This window comes from Heterodontus francisci, chromosome 40 (assembly GCF_036365525.1).
Source record: "Heterodontus francisci isolate sHetFra1 chromosome 40, sHetFra1.hap1, whole genome shotgun sequence".
Taxonomy (NCBI): domain Eukaryota; kingdom Metazoa; phylum Chordata; class Chondrichthyes; order Heterodontiformes; family Heterodontidae; genus Heterodontus; species Heterodontus francisci.
Window position 1 is genome coordinate 12,173,355 of NC_090410.1, and position 19,862 is coordinate 12,193,216.

At 48.6% G+C, this 19,862-nt stretch overlaps 1 protein-coding gene across 3 annotated transcripts; it reads right to left on the minus strand.

Annotated features, from left to right (window-relative positions):
* Positions 1–13,842: 13,842 nt before the first annotated feature.
* fosb (FBJ murine osteosarcoma viral oncogene homolog B) lies at positions 13,843–18,828 on the minus strand. Of its 3 annotated transcripts, XM_068019067.1 has the most exons (5): positions 18,363–18,828; positions 16,449–16,730; positions 15,341–15,448; positions 14,720–14,884; positions 13,843–14,520 (listed from the first exon to the last, which is right to left on the minus strand). In XM_068019067.1, the coding sequence occupies exons 1-5, from the start codon at positions 18,489–18,491 to the stop codon at positions 14,455–14,457; spliced, it is 750 nt and encodes a 249-aa protein (XP_067875168.1). In that variant the 5' UTR covers positions 18,492–18,828; the 3' UTR covers positions 13,843–14,454. The 3 variants fall into 3 exon arrangements, with proteins under 3 accessions (XP_067875168.1, XP_067875167.1, XP_067875169.1); XM_068019066.1 differs by having other exon boundaries at positions 13,843–14,884; XM_068019068.1 differs by lacking the exon at positions 16,449–16,730 and having other exon boundaries at positions 13,843–14,884; positions 18,363–18,827.
* Positions 18,829–19,862: the final 1,034 nt, after the last annotated feature.

Consider the following 19,862-nt stretch of genomic DNA (forward strand, 5'->3'; position numbering starts at 1 on the left):
TGCTTCCACCGCCTTTTGAGGAAGAGAATTCCAAAGACTCTTCATCTCTGTCTTCAATGGGCAACCCCTTATTTTTGAACAGTGACCCCTAGTTCTAGATTCTCCCACAAGGGGAAACATCCTTTCCACATCCACCCCCTCAAGACCCCTCAGGATCTTTTTTGTTTCAATCAAGTCATCTTCTAAATTCCAGCGGATACAAGCCTAGCCTGTCCAATCTTTCCTCGTAAGACTGTCTGCCCATTCAGGTATTAATCCAGTAAACCTTCACTGTACTGCCTCCAACACATTTACATCCTTCCTTAAATAAGGAGACCTGTATTGTACACAGTACTCCAGATGTGGTCTCACCAATGTCCTGTAAAGCTGAAGCATAACCTCCCTACTTTTGTTTTCAATTCCCCTCGCGATAAACAATAACATTCTATTAGCTTTCCTAATTACTTGCTGTACCTGCATACTAACCTTTTGCTATTCATGCACTAGGACCCCCAGATCCCTCTGCATATCAGAGCTCTGAAATCTCTCACCATTTAGATAATATACTTTTTAATCTTTCTGCCAAGTGGTCAATTTCACGCTTTCCTACATTATACTACATTTGCCAGGTCTTTGCCCACTCACTTAACCTATCTATATCCCTTTGCAGACCCTTATGTCCTCTTCGCAAGTTACTTTCCTACCTATCTTTGTGTCATCAGCAAATTTAGCAACCATACCTTCGGTCCCTTCATCCAAGTCATTGATATAAATTGTAAAAAGTTGAGGCCCCAGCACAGATCCCTGTGGCACACCACTCGTTACATCTTGCCAACCAGAAAATGACCCATTTAAGCCTACTCTCTGTTTCCTGTTAGCTGGCCAGTCTTCTATCCATGCCAGACTTGCAGGTTGATAGGTAAATTGCCCATTAGCAATTGCCCCTAGTATAGGTACGTGATAGGGAAATATAGGGACAGGTGGGGATGTGGTAGGAATATGGGATTAGTGTAGGATTAGTATAAATGGGTGGTTGATGGTCGGCACAGACTCAGTGGGCCGAAGGGCCTGTTTTCAGTGCTGTATCTCTAAACTAAAAAACTAAACAATATGTTACCCCCTACACCATGAGCTTTTATTTTGAACAATAGCCTTTGATGTGGCACCTTATCAAATGCCTTCTGGAAATCTAAGTACAGTACATCCACCGGTACCCCCTTTATCCACAGTACATGCAACTCCCTTAAAGAACTCCAATAAATTGGTTAAACATGATTTCCCTTTCACAAAACCATGTTGACTCTGCCTCTGCCTTCCCCCCCTCCCAATGATCCCCCTCTCCCTCTCCCAATGAGCCCCCTCCCCTCCCAATGAGCCACTTCCCCCTTCCTTCTCCCAATGAACCCCCTCCCCCTGTCCTCTCTCTCCCAATGAATCCCCTCCCCCTCTCCTCTCTCCCAATGAATCCTCTCCCCTCTCCTCCCTCTTCCAATGAACTCCCTCTCCCAATGAACCCACTCCCCTCTCCTCCCCCTCCCAATGAACCCCCTCCCCTCCCTCCACCAGAGAACCCCCTCCCCTCTCCTCCCTCTCCCAATAAACCCCTCTCCTCCCTTTCCCTTTCCTCCCTCTCCAATGAACCCCCTCCCCGATCCTCCCTTCCCCCTCTCCTTCCCCTCCAAATGAACCCCTCCCCCTCTCCTCGTTCTCCCCATCTCCCAATGAACCCCCTTCCCCTCTCCTCCCTCTACCCTCCCCCTCCAATGAACCCCCTTCCCCTCCCACCTACTGAACCCCTTCCGACTAAACCTCCTTCCCCTCCCTCTCCACCATTGAGCCCGCTTCCATTCCTCCTCAGTGAATGGCCCCCTCCTCACTAAACCCCTTCCCCCAACAGAGTTCCCTTCACCCATCTCCATCCTCATCCTTTCCCTCCCACTGAAGCCACTTCCTTCTAAACACCCTCCCCTGCTCCTTTACCCCTTCCCCCTCCTTGTCCTCTCCCTTCCACTGAAGCCCTTCCCTACTAAACACCCTTCCCTTCCCTCTCCCCCAGTGAACACCCCTCTTCCGCATTAACCCCCGTCCCCTTCCCCCACCGCAAAACCCTCCCTCTCCCAGTTAACCTGTGCCTCCCCAGTGAACCCCTTCCCCAAATCCCTGCAGCCAGCTGGGAGTGGACTGGGGAGGTGGGGAATGGGGAGGGGGAGAGGAATGGAGAAGGGGTGGCGGGATGGGCAGTAGAGAAGATGAGGGAAGAACGGGTGGGGACCCTGCAGTCCAGATGGGGGTGGGAGAAACCTGGGACAACTCAAAGCAGAGTTTAGGCTAGTTGTGGCCCCCTGGCACTGCCCTGACGAGATGAGGTGCTCCAGGTTCAGTCTGGGTTCAGTATCAAGGCCCAACCTCTATTCCCAGGCTTGGCCACGCACCCGTTAACAGCAGAATCTGAGCTGCCTCACACCTAAACTCAGAGAATGTTGTTTTTGAATTCCTCTCATGCCTTGGCAGTCGTGCATTCTGCTCTTCACATTCCACAGTGTGGACAAGCTTATCAACCTCGCCCCTCCCTATCTCTGTAACCTACAACCCTCTGAGATCTCTGCATTCCTCCGATTCTGGCCTCTTGAGCATCCCCGATTTCCATCGCTCCACCATTGGCGGCCGTAAACTCTGGAACTCCCTCCTAAACCTCTCCGCCTCTCTCTCTCTCTCTCTCTCTCCATTACAATGCTCCTTAAAACCTACCTCTTTGACCAAGCTTTTGGTCATTGGTCCTTATGTGCTCAGAATTTGCCTGTTAACGCTCTGAGGATGCACCTTGGGGATTTTTTATTACAAAAATGCAAGTTGTTGTTGTTAAAGGGGCACCGCCTTCTGCTGTGCTCTGGTGCCAATCACCCACCCACAGGGCTGAGCCTGGCTCGCTGTGTGTTTTGACTCTTCATTTGTCTCTTTGTGCCTTTTTATTATCAGTGGGTGGGTGGATTTCCTGTTGTTTTGTGCTGGAGCTTCCCCTGGGGCACTGATCCTGATTTGCTATCTGATGATGCGGGTCTGCAGAAAAACACAAAGAGTCTGCTGGCTGGCACCTGGGCAATCACAGAGTCAATCTGGGTCTCACAAACACAGTAAGCACCCCACCCCCCCCCCACCCCCACACACACACACACATACACACACACACACAGCCTTTTGCTCTCAGTGTAGGATTTTACATCCTGCCCTGTTCTGAGTGCAGATTATTTTGCAAATCAGATTGGTGTTAAATGCCCAAAAGGAGATTGTGGTTCTGTTCTGCCGACAACCAGCAGTTTCTGTGTTTTTTCTGCTGCCTTGCGTTGTTAAGAGTGACTCATCTCCGAATTACAAGATTCTGGGTTCAAGACGCACTCTCGAGCTCGAGCACAGCAATCTGTGCTGACCCTCCAGTGCTGCACTGTCAGACGTGCTGTCTTTTGGAAGAGATATTAAATAGGAGCCCCATCTGTCTGCTTGGGAGGATGTGAGAGATCTCACGGCACTATGTCGAAGAAGAGCAGGGGCGTTCTTCCACCTGTGTCCAGGTCAATATTTAGTCCCTCGATCAATATCACAAAGGAATACAGATTATCATCTTGCTGTTCGTGGGAGCTTGCTGAACACAGATTGGCTGCTGTGTTTCCTATGTTACAATAGAGACTACACTTCAAAAGTACTTTATTGGTTATAAATGCTTTGAGACAGCTGGTGGTTGTTCAGTCCCGTAGTGTCGCCCTCCAGCACAGTAACTGCTGGGAATATTGAGGGAGTGCTGCACTGGCGGAGGTGCAGTCTTTCGGGTTCGGATGTTAAACCGAGAGCCCCTGTCTACCCTCTTGGATGCATGTAAAAGAACCCGCGGCTGCTATTTTGAAAAAAGCAGGGTGAGTTCTCCCTGGTGTCCTAGCCGATGCTCATCCCTCAACCAAAATGACTAAAAACAGATTACCTGGTCATTATCACACATTGCTGTTTGTGGGAGCTTGCTGTGCACAAACAGTCTGCCCCATTACCCACATTACAACAGTGACTACGCTTCAAAAGCACTCATTGGTTTGTAAAGCACTTTGGGAAGATGTGACGGGCGCTATCGAAATGCAACTACTTAACAACTTGTTGCTGTCAGCTGTATCTCAGTGGGTAATACTCTCACCTCTGAATCAAAAGGTTACAGGTTCAAGTCCCACTTCAGGCACCTAAACACAAAACATATGCTAATGCTCCCATGCAGGGCTAAGGGAGTTTTGAAGAACTTGTGCATTTTAGCTGATCCTATACAAGTCTGTATTGAATTTTACACCCATATAGATTGAGCCAAAGGCTAAAATTTTAAGCTATTTTCTGGCTCTTCTCCTGTACCTGTCCTGCTCTACAACTGGCCTGGTTTGTCATTGTTGTACCTGCACTGTGTCTAAGACTGGCCTGTCGCACTACACCACCCCTCCTCCCTCCAGTATGCCACCCCAGCTCTGGCAATCTGAACATACGCATTTGGAACAGGAGTAGGCCACTCGGCCCCTCGAGCCTGCTCCACCATTCAGTAAGATCATGGCTGATCTGATTGTAACCTCAACTCCACATTCCCACCTACCCCCGATAACCTTTTACCCCTTTGCTTATCAAGAATCTATCTACCTCTGCCTTCAAAATGTTCAAAGACTCTGCTACCACTGCCTTCCGAGGAAGAGAGTTCCAAAGACTCACGATCCTCTGAGAGAAAACATTTCTCCTCATCTCTGTCTCCACTGCATTCCTGTTTGGCTTTGCCCTGTTCTAAGTTTCAGTTGTTATCTCTCAGCGATGCATTTGTAAACGGGAGAGATTGCGGTGTCAGATCTCATCGACAAACTTCAGTGCACAGATCAGAGACTGGAGAAAGACGAGGGCTGTTAACACGGAGCTAATTCAGGGGAACGCGCCAGAGACTGAGAACTGGCTAAACAACTCAACAGGACCGCTGAATTCCGCACTTCTCCCAATTTTAACAGGTCCTGAATTCAGCTCCATCAGCAGCCCTGGGAGGGGATCCACCACCTCGTGTGGAAGGCAGGGGGAAAAAAAGTATGCGTGAATACAAGTGAGTGAGACAATGTAAGAGAAAGAGAATGCAGGTGACTGAGAATGAGTGAGCATGTGTGAGAAATGAAGGCAGACAAAGCTCAAAACACTCATCAGGCCTGTTTCCCGCTCCACAGGCACTGCGGAAATTTATTTTATTTATTTTAATTTTATTTATTTATTGATACAGCACTGTAACAGGCCCTTCGGCCCACCGAGTCTGTGCCAACCAACAACCACCCATTTATACTAATCCTACATTAATCCCATATTCCCTACCACATCCCCACCATTCTCCTACCACCTACCTACACGAGGGGCAATTTACAATGACCAATTTACCTATCAACCTGCAAGTCTTTGGCTGTGGGAGGAAACCGGGGCACCCGGCGGAAAACCCACGAGGTCGCAGGGAGAGCTTGCAAACTCCGCACAGGAAGTACCCAGAACCGAACCCGGGTCGCTGGAGCTGTGAGGCTGCGGTGCTAACCACTGCTCCACTGTGCCGCCCAGAAAGGGGAAAATATTGCATTCAGCTCTGGCGCTGTGTTTTAGGAGGGATGTGAAGCCATTGGAGAGAGTGCGGAGAAGACTCATGAGAATAATTGCAGGGATGAGGAACTTCATTTACAAAGATAGCTTGGAGACGTTAGGTCTGTTTACATTGGAGAAGAGAAGGCTGAGAGGAGATTGGATAGAGGTGTTCAAAATCATGAAGGGTCTGGATAGAGTAGATAGGGAGAAACTGTTCCCACTCGTGAAAGGATCAAGAACGAGAGGGCACAGATTTATGGTAATTGGCAAAAGAAGCAATGACGACACGAGGAAAATCTGTTTTACGCAGGGAGCGGTTAGGATCTGGAATGTGCTGCCTGAGAGTGTGGTGGAGGCAGATGCAACTGAAGCATTCAGAAGGAAATTAGACAGTTATCTGAAAGGGAAGGATGTGCAGGGTTACAGGCAGATGGCAGTGGGAGTGGCACTAAGTGAATTGCTCACTTGGAGAGGCAGAGCAGACATGATGGGCCGAATGGCCTCCTTCTGAGCTGTCGCAACTCTGAGATTCTGTGAATATTAGTGAGTGAGAATGAGTGAACAAATAAGTGTGTGTATCTGAGTGAGAGTGACTGGGGTTAACTTTGGATGGTAGTGTACAACAGGTGATATCAAAGCACCCAATTTTGGGTCCTGGGGCTCGCTTGGCGAGCTGCTGAGACTCCCCAGACATCTCACTGGCAAAGAGGATTTCAAATACCTGCAATGTGGAAAATTGCCCAGGTATGTCCTGGACACAAAAAGCAGGACAAGTCCAACCTGGCCAATTACCGCCCCATCAGCCTACTCTCAATCATCAGTAAAGTGATGGAAGGTGTCATCAACAGTGCCATCAAGCAGCACTTGCTTAGCAATAACCTGCTCAGTGACGCTCAGTTTGGGTTCCGCCATGGCCACTCAGCTCCTGACCTCATTACGGCCTTGATTCAAACATGGACAAAAGAGCTGAACTCAAGAGGTGAGGTCAGAGTGACTGCCCTTGACATCAAGGCAGCATTTGACCGAGTATGGCATCAAGGAGCCCTGGCAAAACTGGAGTCAATGGGAATCAGGGGGAAAACACTCCGCTGGCTGGAGTCATACCTAGCGCAAAGGAAGATGGTTGTGGTTGTTGGAGGTCAATCATCTGAGCTCCAGGACATCACTGCAGGAGTTCCTCAGGGTAGCGTCCTAGGCCCAACCATCTTCAGCTGCTTCATCAATGACCTTCCTTCAATCATAAGGTCAGAAGTGCGGATGTTTGCTGATGATTGCATAATGTTCAGCACCATTCGTGACTCCTCAGATACTGAAGCAGTCCGTGTAGAAATGCAGCAAGACCTGGACAATATCCAGGCTTGGGCTGATAAGTGGCAAGTAACATTCACGCCACACAAGTGACCATCTCCAACAAGAGAGAATCTAACCATCTCCCCTTGACATTCAATGGCATTACCATTGCTGAATCCCCCACAATCAACATCCTAGGGGCCACTATTGACCAGAAACTGAACTGGAGTAGCCATATAAATCCCGTGGCTACAAGAGCAGGTCAGAGGCTAGGAATCCTGCGGTGAGTAACTCACCTCCTGACTCCCCAAAGCCTGTCCACCATCTACAAGGCACAAGTCAGGAGTGTGATGGAATACTCTCCACTTGCCTGGATGGGTACAGCTCCAACAACACTCAAGAAGATCGACACCATCCAGGACAAAGCAGCCCGCTTGATTGGCACCCCATCTACAAACATTCACTCCCTCCACCACCGACGCTCAGTGGCAGCAGTGTGTACCATCTACAAGATGCACTGCAGCAATGCACCAAGGCTCCTTAGACAGCACCTTCCAAACCCGCGACCTCGACCAACTAGAAGGACAAGGGCAGCAAATGCATGGGAACCCCACCACCTGCAAGTTCCCCTCCAAGCCACACACCATCCTGACTTGGAACTATATCGCCGTTCCTTCACTGTCGCTGGGTCAAAATCCTGGAACTCCCTTCCCAACAGCACTGTGGGTGTACCTACCTCACGTGGACTGCAGCGGTTCAAGAAGGCAGCTCCCCACCACCTTCTCAAGGGCAATTAGGGATAGGAAATAAATGCTGGCCTGGCCAGCAACGCCCACATCCCATGAATGAATAAAAAAAAAATTCGGGCCACTATGTTACCTGCTGTTTCAGCTACAGCTCAATTGGTATGTCTCTACCCTCTAAGTCAGTGCTGCACTATGACACTGTATTTTGGATGAGGCCCTGTCTGCCCTGTCAAGTGGAAGTAAAAGATCCCAAGGCGTTATTTTGAAGAGGAGCAGGGGTGTTCACATTATATTTATTCTTGAACCAATATCACAAAAGAAACCCCCAGATAACCTGGTCATTGTCACATTGCTGTTTGTGGGATTTTCTGTGCGTAAATTGGCTGTTGTGCACATTGTAACAATGACTACACTTCAAAAAGTATTTCATTAGCTGTAAAGCTCTTTGTGACGTCCTGAGATTGTGGAAGACGCTATAGAAATGAAAGACTCTTTCTTTATGGTCCGTTGCTTGGGTCATGTTTTCCTGAATGTAGTCATTTGGGCACATTCAAAGAGGGCCTCAAATAGGTGTTGGACCCCCTATTTGCATTTGTCAAAGGCCTAACTTTCTGCCTTTACCAATATGGCCCTTGGCCCTCTTCCTGCACATTATTGGATACTCAGTCACTCGTTTTGCACCTGAAAGATGTCTGGGCCACAAGGTCAGGAAAGGTCACGTATGGTTTCTAGTCTGTCCCTTACTTAACTGATTTCAGCCTGATTGCAGTCCGGGATACACTGACAGTGCATTGCGTTAATGGAAGGAATTATGAGCCGGGGTGCGTGGATGTTGGATAATGACAGGACTGGGATCTGTTGTGATGCCCTACCAGAGCCAAATGTCCTGTCAATAGGCACTGTCCGAACATGAGGAATGACCATTTGGGTGACACCCTTGGAAGCCCCAGTGAGTAGAACCCCCTACCCACTGAGGGAGACAGAGGGGATTGTTATTGGGCCTAATGATCAAATGAGGGAAAACAACTTCATATAAGCAGCTTTGTGCAAAATAGTCAATGAGTGATATTCTGCCTCAAACAGACTGACAGCTGGGAAAGTGAGCTGTATGCCCATTTGCTGTCACTAGATGGCAGAAGAGGCCAAGTTTAACCAGAGTCCACTGTAAGATACAATGTACATGTCACAGCTTTTGTTCATTCACCCAGTAGGGTTATTCATAGTAGGGTTGCCAACTCTGGTTGAAAGTATTCCTGGAGATGTCATCACATGACCTCTTGTCTCCAAACTCTCTACCCCACACTCCTGTAGAGTGTATGCTTTAGCAATGCAAAGCATTGGTTAGACCACAGCGAGGCAGTTCTGGGCACCACACCTTAGGAGGGATATATTAGCCTTAGAGAGAGTGCAGTTAAAGAGTTAAATTAAGAGGAGAGATTACACAAAACAAGGGTTGTATTCCCTGGAATTTAGAAGGTTAAGGGGGTGATTTAACAAAGTCTAAGATACAGAACAGATAGGGTAAATAGAGAAACAATTTCCACAGATTTGAGAGTGCAAGACTAGGGGGCCAGACTTTTCAGGAATGAAATTCAGAAACACTTCTACCCACAAAAGGGTGGTCAGTGTTTGGAATTCTTCTGCAAACAATTAATTGCTAATGTTATAACTGAGATTTCAGTCATCCAGGAGGTATTACAGGTAGATGCAGTTATGTTGCAGATCAGCTATGCTCTAATTGAATGAGAGAACCATCAAATTTGACTCATCAAATGCCTCCTCTTGTATCCATGTTGTGTTTTTGGTTACACCAGGAGAAGTGGGGTGGGGGCAAGGAAAGAGAAGGACAGGTCAAGAAAATACAAAAACTCCCCCCACCCCCACTGAGTCCCAACACTATGTCCCAATCTCCTGGAGCGTCTCTTGCACCCATCCTGATCCAGTCACCCCTCCACCAGCCAGTCTGTCACTCCATTTAAAATGTGCTGTCTTCCTGGATTATGAGCAGCACCCGGGAGACTCAAGTCCCAATACAGATGCACAACACATTGCCCCAAATACTCCCAGGGCAGGTACAGCATGCGTTAGAGTAAATCTCCTTCTACTGGTGCTTCCTTGCTGCATCAGGAAGCCTGTGCACTCCGATTATAGTTGGTGTAGGAACAGATTTGATTGCCCCAAACTCACGCTGTGTGGGCCCACCACTCACTGTCTCTCTTTTCTCTCTCTCTCTCTCTTCCCCCACCCCCATGTCAGTCTGGACAGGATTTGAATCTAGAACCTGGACCCACACCCACTACTGAAATTCTTCCACTTCTGAAGCAAGCCCTTGTGATGTTGGTTCTCATTACCTTGTTAGCTGTTTTATTAATGAGAAAAACACCTTTGAAATTAGCATCAATGGTTCCTTTATTAACACATAGTAAAACATTGCAGATTTCATTTCATGCAGGTTATTGATCCAACAAACTCAAATGTCACCTTGTAACAGGAGCAAAATATTCATAAATATCAAAATAAATCTCATTTTCACAAAGTGCATAAAACACTGGTGGATATAGGGCATGATAAAGTAGAGAGGGAGACAGAGAGGGAGACAGAGAGGGAGACAGAGAGGGAGACAGAGAGGGAGACAGAGAGGGAGACAGAGAGGGAGACAGAGAGGGAGACAGAGAGGGAGACAGAGAGGGAGACAGAGAGGGAGACAGAGAGGGAGACAGAGAGGGAGACAGAGAGGGAGACAGAGAGGGAGACAGAGAGGGAGACTCTTGCAACATGATTAGAATTACTAAATTGTTCAGGATTGTAATGTGTGGCTCAATAACCAGTTTCACTTAAAAATATGGACTCCTGCCCTCCCCTGCCAGAAACTCTGGAATGCATGGGTTGGAGGAGGAGGCAGTTACAGTGAATGTTCTTGACTGAATTGGTTTCTTTATTTCATGCCCAGTTATCCAGCAGGTCCTGCTTGATCCCACCAATGGCTTCGCTAGAGAGAAGGATCTGATTTCACTAGTCCAATCTCCCAGAGTGGTGACAGGTTTGAGAGCAACAATTAGAGCAAAAAAAAAAGACAATGCAAGGACACTGATTAGTATCCAACTGCAGGTCCTGATCCCATCCCTTGTGGGAGGCTGCATATAAAAGGTTCAATTACTCTTTTCCCCCTACCCCACGGTGTTTCCCTCCCAAATAAAGGAGGCAGCTAATTTCCTTCAAAAGGCCTCTGCCAGGGACAGGCAGCTGACCAGATCCCAGACAACTCACTTCCCACAGCAAGAGCTTAGAATGTAAAATCCATATCCCAACAGTCTGGATAATCTGCCATTCAGGGGCGGATGGTCACAGTGAGCAACCTGCAAACCACTAAAACAAATGTCTATGGTTTAACTGTTGAGTGAGCTCAGTTCATTTAGATACTGGTAAAGTTAATGGCAACCGTTATAAGAAATGGGAGCATGAGTAGGCCATTCAGCCCAATCACACAGCTGATCTCCTTCAATACCATTTCCCCCACACTATCCGTTGATGTTTTTAATGTATCTAGAAATCAGTCGATCTCAATCTTGAACATACTCAAAGATGGAGCCTCCATAGCCCTTTGGGGCAGAGAATTCTAAAGATTCGCCACCCTCTGAGTGAAGAAATTCCTCCTCAGTCCTTGGGTGATGGAATTGTTGGACACCCCTCCCAACCAACCAAAAATCTAATTCTTACTCTCAAATCTGCCTTAAAGGCCATTGTAATGCCACAAAATATACACACACCTTTACAGTCACAAATCCAGAAACAGATTTCAATATTTTTTCTCAAATAATTACGATAGAATATCCAAAAACCTACCATGAATATAGTCACAGTACAAGACACAGGAACAAAGAGTTTACAATCTTCTGCAGTAACACAGTCTGAGATCACCCCGTGTCACAGTAAATATCAGATCTCTGTTTGAAATGTTAGCTGGTATCCATGCAGTTTTTTTTGGACATATTTTTGTAACATTGTTTTTAAAAAGCTTTATGTCCTCAGTAACTAGCGCTTAAAACTAGACACTATTCATAAACTAACACTTGATAAGCTGTGGCAGTTTGAAGCAAATTGTTCTCACACCAAGACTAAACAGAAAATTTAATTTAAAAAAAAAAATGGAATGGGTCAGTAGTTTCGTATACAAGACTGCCTGGCACAGAACAAGCTAGTCGTGGACATGTCCCCCTCGGAGAATCTTTTCACAAAACAGTAAGATTTATGATGGCTCCAGACATTTTGCAGTAGGTTCGGAGTTCAAATCAGGTTTATTCTTTTCAAAAGAAAATGCTGCTCATTTATTTGTCCAGAAATTAAAAAAATAAATATTAAAAATATAAAAATATAAAAACAAATGCTGCTTCAGAGAGGCTGCGAGTCAGCAGGAAGTGCACCATCCTTCGTATGCCAGTCCTGCAGGAGATTCAATGGGAGTGGACAGAAATGGGTATTTCTTTCTCCCCCCCCCCCCCCACCCCCTGAAGGAAAATGATTGGAACTGTACCAAGAGACACAGACCCATTATGTGCCGTCCCAGGCATGGAATGTGGGTGGGATTCTGGGCAACAGGCAACATCTCAAGTCTATGTCCTGATCCTGAGCTTCACTAGGGAGAGGAAGGGCAGATAGAACACTGGCTGATTAGGGCTTTTGGCAAGCAAGCATGGGCTAGGAACTGCCAACCATTCATAAAGTCCACTGTAAAAAGGTCAAGTACATCATAGCAATTTGTGACATTGTTATAATGTGAAAGTTCATCTGCATTGTACATTATATTAAATATTGATTAAAATAAAATAATTTAAAAAGCGATAAAGCGCTCTGCATTCAGCACAATGCTCAACGGGAGCTGGGATCAAACCTCCTGCAATGCATCATGCCAGCACAGGAACAAGACAGATACGATTGCTGCCTCAACTTCCACCTCAGGTGGTTCGAAGTCAAACTAAACATTTATAGTTTAGGAACTGGTCAGATATTGCAGAGGCGTTCAGCAGATTTAGCAGTACCTCTGTATGGGCAGGTAGGGGTCTTAAAGCACATTGGATATCGACACCAGTCTGGACTTGGCTGCAGATGATCAGCAAAAATAAAAGAAGCCACAAAAAGGTGGAGTCAGGGTTGCCAGATACTGGGGTGAAAAAAAAAAATCAGACTCACTACCACAGTTATAAAGGAGCTGGTGCTCCCTAGCTCTTACTGAATTGATGAAGTGGGTTGTTGCTGCACTAATTGCCCCAGCTCCTTGCCCCTCCCCCACTTCTATCTACCCATACCTCCACCAGCACCCTTCATATCTCACCCAGGGGCCAATTCTTGAAATGGTCAGCTATTCGCCTGTGGGGGGCATCACATACAGGCTCTATTTTCAGGCAAAGCTCTAAATTGTAACAATGCACTGAAAAAGAAACAGATGAGGGCAATAAAAGGCATTCGCCCCCCCCGCAACCCCCCCCCCCCCACAACCTTGCAGATCTCCAGGGACTAAGTGAAATAGTTCACTACTGCATAAAAGTCAGAAATCTATTAGCCACGTGGCCTTGCCCACGTGCATCTTTCTTCCAAATTCAAGAATCTGCAGCAGCTACAGAAAAAAAAAAATGTAACATTAAAACTATTTTTAAAAAAGGAAGGTTCGGCTTAAGAAAAGCTGAAGTCTAGAGCCACAGGTCTACGCGTGCAGAGAGCAATTTTAACTGAAGCGCAGTGGGAAACCCATGGAATCAGATGGGCTGCTGATTCTACACCCCGTCCAATATTACGCTCCATTGGCGAGTAAAATTGGGCGGGGTGTAAAACTCGCTCTGCACGTCCCTCCCGTCAGTTTCTCGCCAGCTCCAGTTCGGTTAAAATTGCTGTCTAAAAAAAAACGTTTCGCGTATTAACTTTAGTGCGAAGGAAAATACCCCCGCCTCAAATAAAGCAAAATATCAACCCGCCCCCCCACAAACCAAAAAAAGCTTCACTCTTGACAAAATGTCTGGATTCACAGTATGTTAGCGAGAAGGCAGCTGCCTCTGTATCCCAAAGGTTGGAGCAAACCGGTGCAATGATCTTGGGAGAATGCGGAAAATCAGACGGGAATCCCGCTCAGATTTGCCACCCGTCACTTAAACAAGGAATCATTTTTAAACCAACATAGTCAGTGTGGTTTTTGAGTCTTTTTCCACACACTGGGGGGGGGGGGGGGGGGGGGGGGGGAAAAGGAGGGTGTGTATAGCTGGTGTACCGAGCACCCCCAACTTCCCCCAAACCCCCTGTTTAATGCGACATTCACAGGGTCTGGGTTGAAGAGCTGAGTACATTCAGGAAGCCTTGGTGTGTAACGTGGCGATTTGAAGAACACACAAAACAGGAAACAAATGATAAAGCACGTCGACTGGCTTCACATGCCGAGCCCTGGTCCGGGGTGGGTGGGGGGCTTCGCTTCTCCCTTCTCGGCTGGAGTAGGCGGGGCTGATCGGCAACGTGGGGCATCACATTTCATCCCCAAAGAAAAAAAAAATCATCCTTTCCTCTCCGCGGGTGGGTGGGGGGAAAGGGGGGGGGAAAAAAAGAGAAGGGGACAGGTATTTCCAGATTGTAGGAGGGACAAAAATCTTCCCTTTCCTCCCACCAGACTTTTGCCTCCCCTTTCTGTTCTCCCCCTCCCTCCTGCTCGCAGGTACTGGTCCAGTCGGCCCTCTTGGTATAAAGTAGAAAGCAAAGGGCTGCTTGTGGGTCTGAGAGGTGGGTGCAGTTGGGTTTTAAAGCAGGTTTTTTTTTGTGTGTGTTTAGAGAGCCAACAGCGATGGCGAGTTCAGAGAGTCCGAGGATTGGTCGCTGCTACTGTTCCGCTGGTGGACGAGGCCGCAGCTGCTTCCCTCTGGGTAGGTGAACACAAATGAAGACGTGTATGAGGCGTTGGGGCTACTACTCAAAAAGGGCGTGTGGAGAGGCTCACAGTGCGGATAGAAGGAGCTCCCGAACGGTACCTCCGCCGGCAGCTCACAGCCGGACGGGTAGCTCCCGCTGTAAGGGTTTTCCTTCCCATCCAGCGCACTGGGCATTGCCACAGAGCTCACCTCGACTGTCGCGGCGCTGGCCTGCGGGCTCAGGGGGTCCTGGAACGGGATCTTGCAAGCCGGCTTGTGCGCCACCAGCACGAACTCCAGCCGCTCCTTCTCCTTGTGCAGCTCGGCGATCTGCGACTGCAGCTCCGCCTTCTCCTCCTCCAACTGGTCGGTCTCCTACCGAGCAAAGGGAGATTGGATAAGTACAGAGGAGGAGATAGAGAAAGAGAGATAGAGAAAGAGATAGAGATAGCACCTTCCCGTCCCCTCCCTCCGCCACCCACTGACCCCAGGCAGCCGCCCCGTCCCCCTCTAGCCCACTCCTGGGCACAGACTGACTGTCACCAGCTGAGTTGCCCTCAGCTCAAAGGGACGACATTATAACCAGACAATACCGTCTAATTGGCTTCTTCCTCCTTCCCCAAATTACACCCCCTCAAACTTACCCCCTCCCCAGAGACCCTCACCTACACCCCCCCCTACCCAGAGAGAGACCCTCTTACCCGTGCGCCCCCCCCCCCCCCCACACACACACTCACTCACTCTCTCCCCCATGGAGGGATTTGAGGCTCTCGCCTTCCCTGGAGAAACGAGTCTGGTGCAGTTTAAAGGCCCTCCCCAAGGTTTGCTTACACTCTGCAGGCGGTCAGTCAGCTCCCGGCGGCGATTCCGACACTTGGCGGCCGCCAGTTTGTTTCTCTCCCTGCGAACGCGCCGCTTCTCCTCCTCTTCGGCTGTGAGCTGCAGGAAGACAGACAGACAGAGTCACACATCCACTCCGATAGGCCCTGCTCCCTTGACCCTTCCCCTCAATGCATCAACACTGAACCCCTCCCAAAACATCATCATCCCCAGATTTCCACATCCTCACTCAAACCCTGCACCTCTGGCCCAAGCTCAAATCCAGTCCAGACTCGAGATTAAAAAATCCGAATGAATTTAGTACAGTGTAGAGGAAACCTTATCTGCATCTAACTTTTTTTTGAAAAAGGGAGCCTCACTTCAACATTACCTCTCCTAGAATGGTCAATGAGTCAGTAGAGGGAGCTTTACTCTGTATCTAACCCCTTGCTATACCTGTCCTGAGTGTGTTTGATGGAGACAGTGTAGAGAGAGTTTACTCTTGCTGTTTTGGGCTTCACTGATATTCAACCTGCCTGAGCTGAAATTCACTCCATTCCCAATCATAATCATCATCTTTGGCCTCCTTGTCTCGAGAGACAATGGGTAAGCACCTGGAGGTGGTCAGTGGTTTGTGAAGCAGCACCTGGAGTGGCTATAAAGGCCAATTCTAGAGTGACAGACTCTTCCACAGGTGCTGCAGATAAAATTGGTTGTCGGGGCTGTTACACAGTTGGCTCTCCCCTTGCGCCCGTCTTTTTTTCCTGCCAACTGCGAAGTCTCTTCGACTCGCCACACTTTAGCCCCGCCTTTATGGCTGCCCGCCAGCTCTGGCGATCGCTGGCAACTGACTCCCACGACTTGTGATCAATGTCACAGGATTTCATGTCGCGTTTGCAGACGTCTTTAAAGCGGAGACATGGACGGCCGGTGGGTCTGATACCAGTGGCGAGCTCGCTGTACAATGTGTCTTTGGGGATCCTGCCATCTTCCATGCGGCTATACCCACATTAATTAAAATATAAAAAACATCTTTGACCTGATGAAATTGACCTTTGCCATGTGAGAGTTTCTGTCATGGTTCAGCTCTGTACACAGCACGGTTCACATTCTCACTCACCGTTTCATCTCTGGACCTCCGAGAGCGGCTGGGCCGGGTGGGCTTTGACGGCTCGGCCCTGCTATAGGAGCACATGCCTGGGGTGGAATAGCTTGTCCCGGGGAGGTTGTATGGATCCATGGTGGGCTGGGGCAGGGCTGGAAGCTGAGCCTGAGACTGAGATGGAGCCGCTGAGGAAATGATAGTTGGTTGAACCATCCACTGTAGTTCCTGGCTGGTTGTGATGGCAGTCAGGGTTGGCACAAAGGATCCCGGCATCTCCCCAATGCCCGTAGTACACTCCTGGAATAGATGGGAATGTAGTACATTTAAAAATGGGGCTGGGGGTGTGGACTGGGAATTGGGAAGGCTGAGGACTAGAGGCAACAAAATGGCCATGGGAATGCAAGAACCTGAACACAGGGCCGGGAGCACAAGACACGTCACTACAAACAAACACTGAAGGTGTTCAGCAGAGGATTGAAGGGAGCTGTCCCAGTGATTGTGCTAGGACAAGCTATATGGAGTCATGTCCCCCTTTCCTTTCCCCCCCACCCACCTCCCCTCCCCTCCCAGTTAAGTCATAAAAACCCATCTGGTTTGCTAATGTCCTTACCCCAGTCTGGCCTACACATGACTCCAGACCCACAGCAATGTGGTTGACTCTCAGTCAGGGCACCCAGAGTAGGTCAGCAGTCCAAGGGAGGGCAATGTGCAACATAAATACAAGTTTCTATTATGGAACATTTCCTAACAGTTACTATTCCCTCTGGACTCTCTGCACCCCTCTCCCAATCCCACCGCTTCCATTCGTTCTGCTTGATCCCTTGAACCAAGTCAAGAGATGAGCTACATGGTGCTCCATTGGGATGGACAGGAGCTGACAACCCCTGGAAGCTTTACAGGGCTATGGGGAAAGAGCAGGGGAGTGGGACTAATTGGATAGCTCTGCCAGAGAGCTGGCACAGGCACAATGGGCCGAATGGGCTCCCTGAGTTGTAGCATCCGACGACAAGGGAGCCTCATCAAGCTAAAAATCACATTGTTATGGTGTATTCAACTGGCAGGATTCGCCCCCTCCCCCATTCGGAGCCCAACCCACGCTGCCCTGTCAAGGAAGTTTGCATTTATAGATCACTTTTATCAAGTCCCCCCCCCCCCCAAAAAAAAAACAAGCTTCACTTTCACAAGCATTGGCTGGGACATCTGGAAATGGTCCCGGTTATTCTCTGCAAATAATGGTGCAAAACTGCTGAATTCAGCAAGGATTGAGGTTCTAGGTTGCAAGCCACACGGGGGTAAAGCAGCTGTCACTCAGAGCCCGCCACTTCCATTCGCAAAAAAGCAACAATGCGCGTCCAGGCTGTGGGCGGGACCGAGAGACCGCGTAGCTGCCTAGCAACGTTCCAAAATAGAACGTCGCCGACGTCAGCACGTCGCACCGACGCGGGGGAGGAAGGGGGCGGGGCGGGCGTGTGCGTAACGTCACCAGGAGCATTCCAATACGTCAACCTTTACGCACGTAAACCCAGTCTGGGGGCAAACGTGAGGTTTCCAGTCTGCGGGAAATCGGTGCAACTAATCGCAGAGAAAAAGGAAACCGATACTAATCGATGCCAGGGCTCGGAATGCAGCGCCGGGGACCCATATCGGGTGTGCAACTTGGGTTTCTGATCAATTATTTTGCACAATTCCACCCCCCTCCCTTAAAAGAGCAGCCACCGCTTGCACAATTCAGCTAGACATTGCTGCATTTTTTTTTTGTTTCTTTTTGGCAGGGATCAATAGACAATTTGCTGCCAGCAATTTCCTCACCTTCGCTGCGGAAATAGTCCCCGGGGATGGAAAGTTGGGGTCTCCCCTCTCACTTTAACTCCAACCATCCCAGCACAAGCTACAACACGCAAGTTCCCCCTGGTTCAAACTCCCACTTACCTGGGCTGTGGTGGTCGGGCTGCCCACACTCTGACTGAAGGAATCCACGGATGACAGGTACTGAGGCTCCGAGGGGGACGAACTGCAGCGGGAAGCCGAGTCAAAGTCGCCTGAGAATCCCTGGTACATGTCCTCCCAGTCGGTGATGACCCAGGACTTGTCGCCCCTTGAATCCAGTTTCTACTTTGTGAATGAACAGCTGGTAGCCAGAGAAAAAATTAAAAATCCCGTGTGCTGTAGTAGCGCCTGTCTGCTTCCCTGGTCCACCGCTTTCTTTATGAATGAACCAACTCCTCTGGTTGCTTTTTTATACCAACGTAGTCCTCTGACGTCAGGCTCATTAAAACAGCACCAAGCCAGATGGCACAAACGGGCAAATTCCACCCGGAATCCCAGACCCAACGACTCAGAAACCACCAGGAGTGAAGCCGGCAAAGCTTGTGCTGCTAACCGCACGCTCGCAGCGTCTCCACTGTCATTTATTGCGGAGAAAATGCGATAAAATCCCTTCTGCGGACAAGCTCCGCCCATCCGGGATCCCTGACGTACGTGCCCAAATATGGAACTGTGTAGTTTGCTGTTTACTGGTAACCAAGCAAGACGTCAGAGGGAATCCCTCTCTAGACAGTGGCTTGATCACAGAAAGAGTTTTAAATAGAAATCCAATCTATGGCAGCTTTATTTTTAAAATTGATGCTATAAATTTACCTTTTAAATACTAAAACCTTCGCCCTCGTGCACAATCCTACAGCATACAGGGTTGAACTGGGAGCAGGTTTAAGCCTCCCGATCCAACTGTTACCCCTAAACCAGCACCGTTCAACAGCATATTTTGTGGTCATTATCACAATGTTGTTGTGGGAGCTTGCTGTGCACATACATACTGGTGGCTCCGTTTCTCCACATTCACAACAGTGACTACAACTGCCAAAAAATACCTTAACTTGGCTGCGAAATTCTTTGGGATATCCCGAGCTCACCAAAAGTGCCGCATAAACAGCAAGTTTCAGCACGAGTTTGAGATATTTCAGCCTAAACTTTTCGAAATATGAAGATTTCCTGGATAGGTGATTCCACTATGTCCCTGACCCCAGTTCTACAACTCAGACCCCAGGGCTAAAGAAAAGTTTGCCATTTCTCGGTGGAAATTGTCTCGATCGAAGTCTTGTGTTGAGAACTGAGTGCCACTAATGTCAGCCCTTCCCCCCCCCCCCCCCACCCCCCCCCCCCCCAACCACTTCTCCCCAAATTGGAATAAGCAATAGCTTGAAGATTTTGCTTGTTTCAGTAAATGTTTGCGGTTTGCAATTGACAGAGAAAGCGATTTCCTTGTTTGTTTTTGAGTGTGAGAGTGAGCTTGACTCCTGGGCTTCCCCCCTCGCCTTTCCTGAGACACTTGTGTTTACATTCCGAAAATGATCAGTCAGTGCCCTAGCCTTGTGGGAAAGCGGCCTTGACTGAGACTGGAGCACACACGTGGGCTGCCCGTAAACGCCTGAG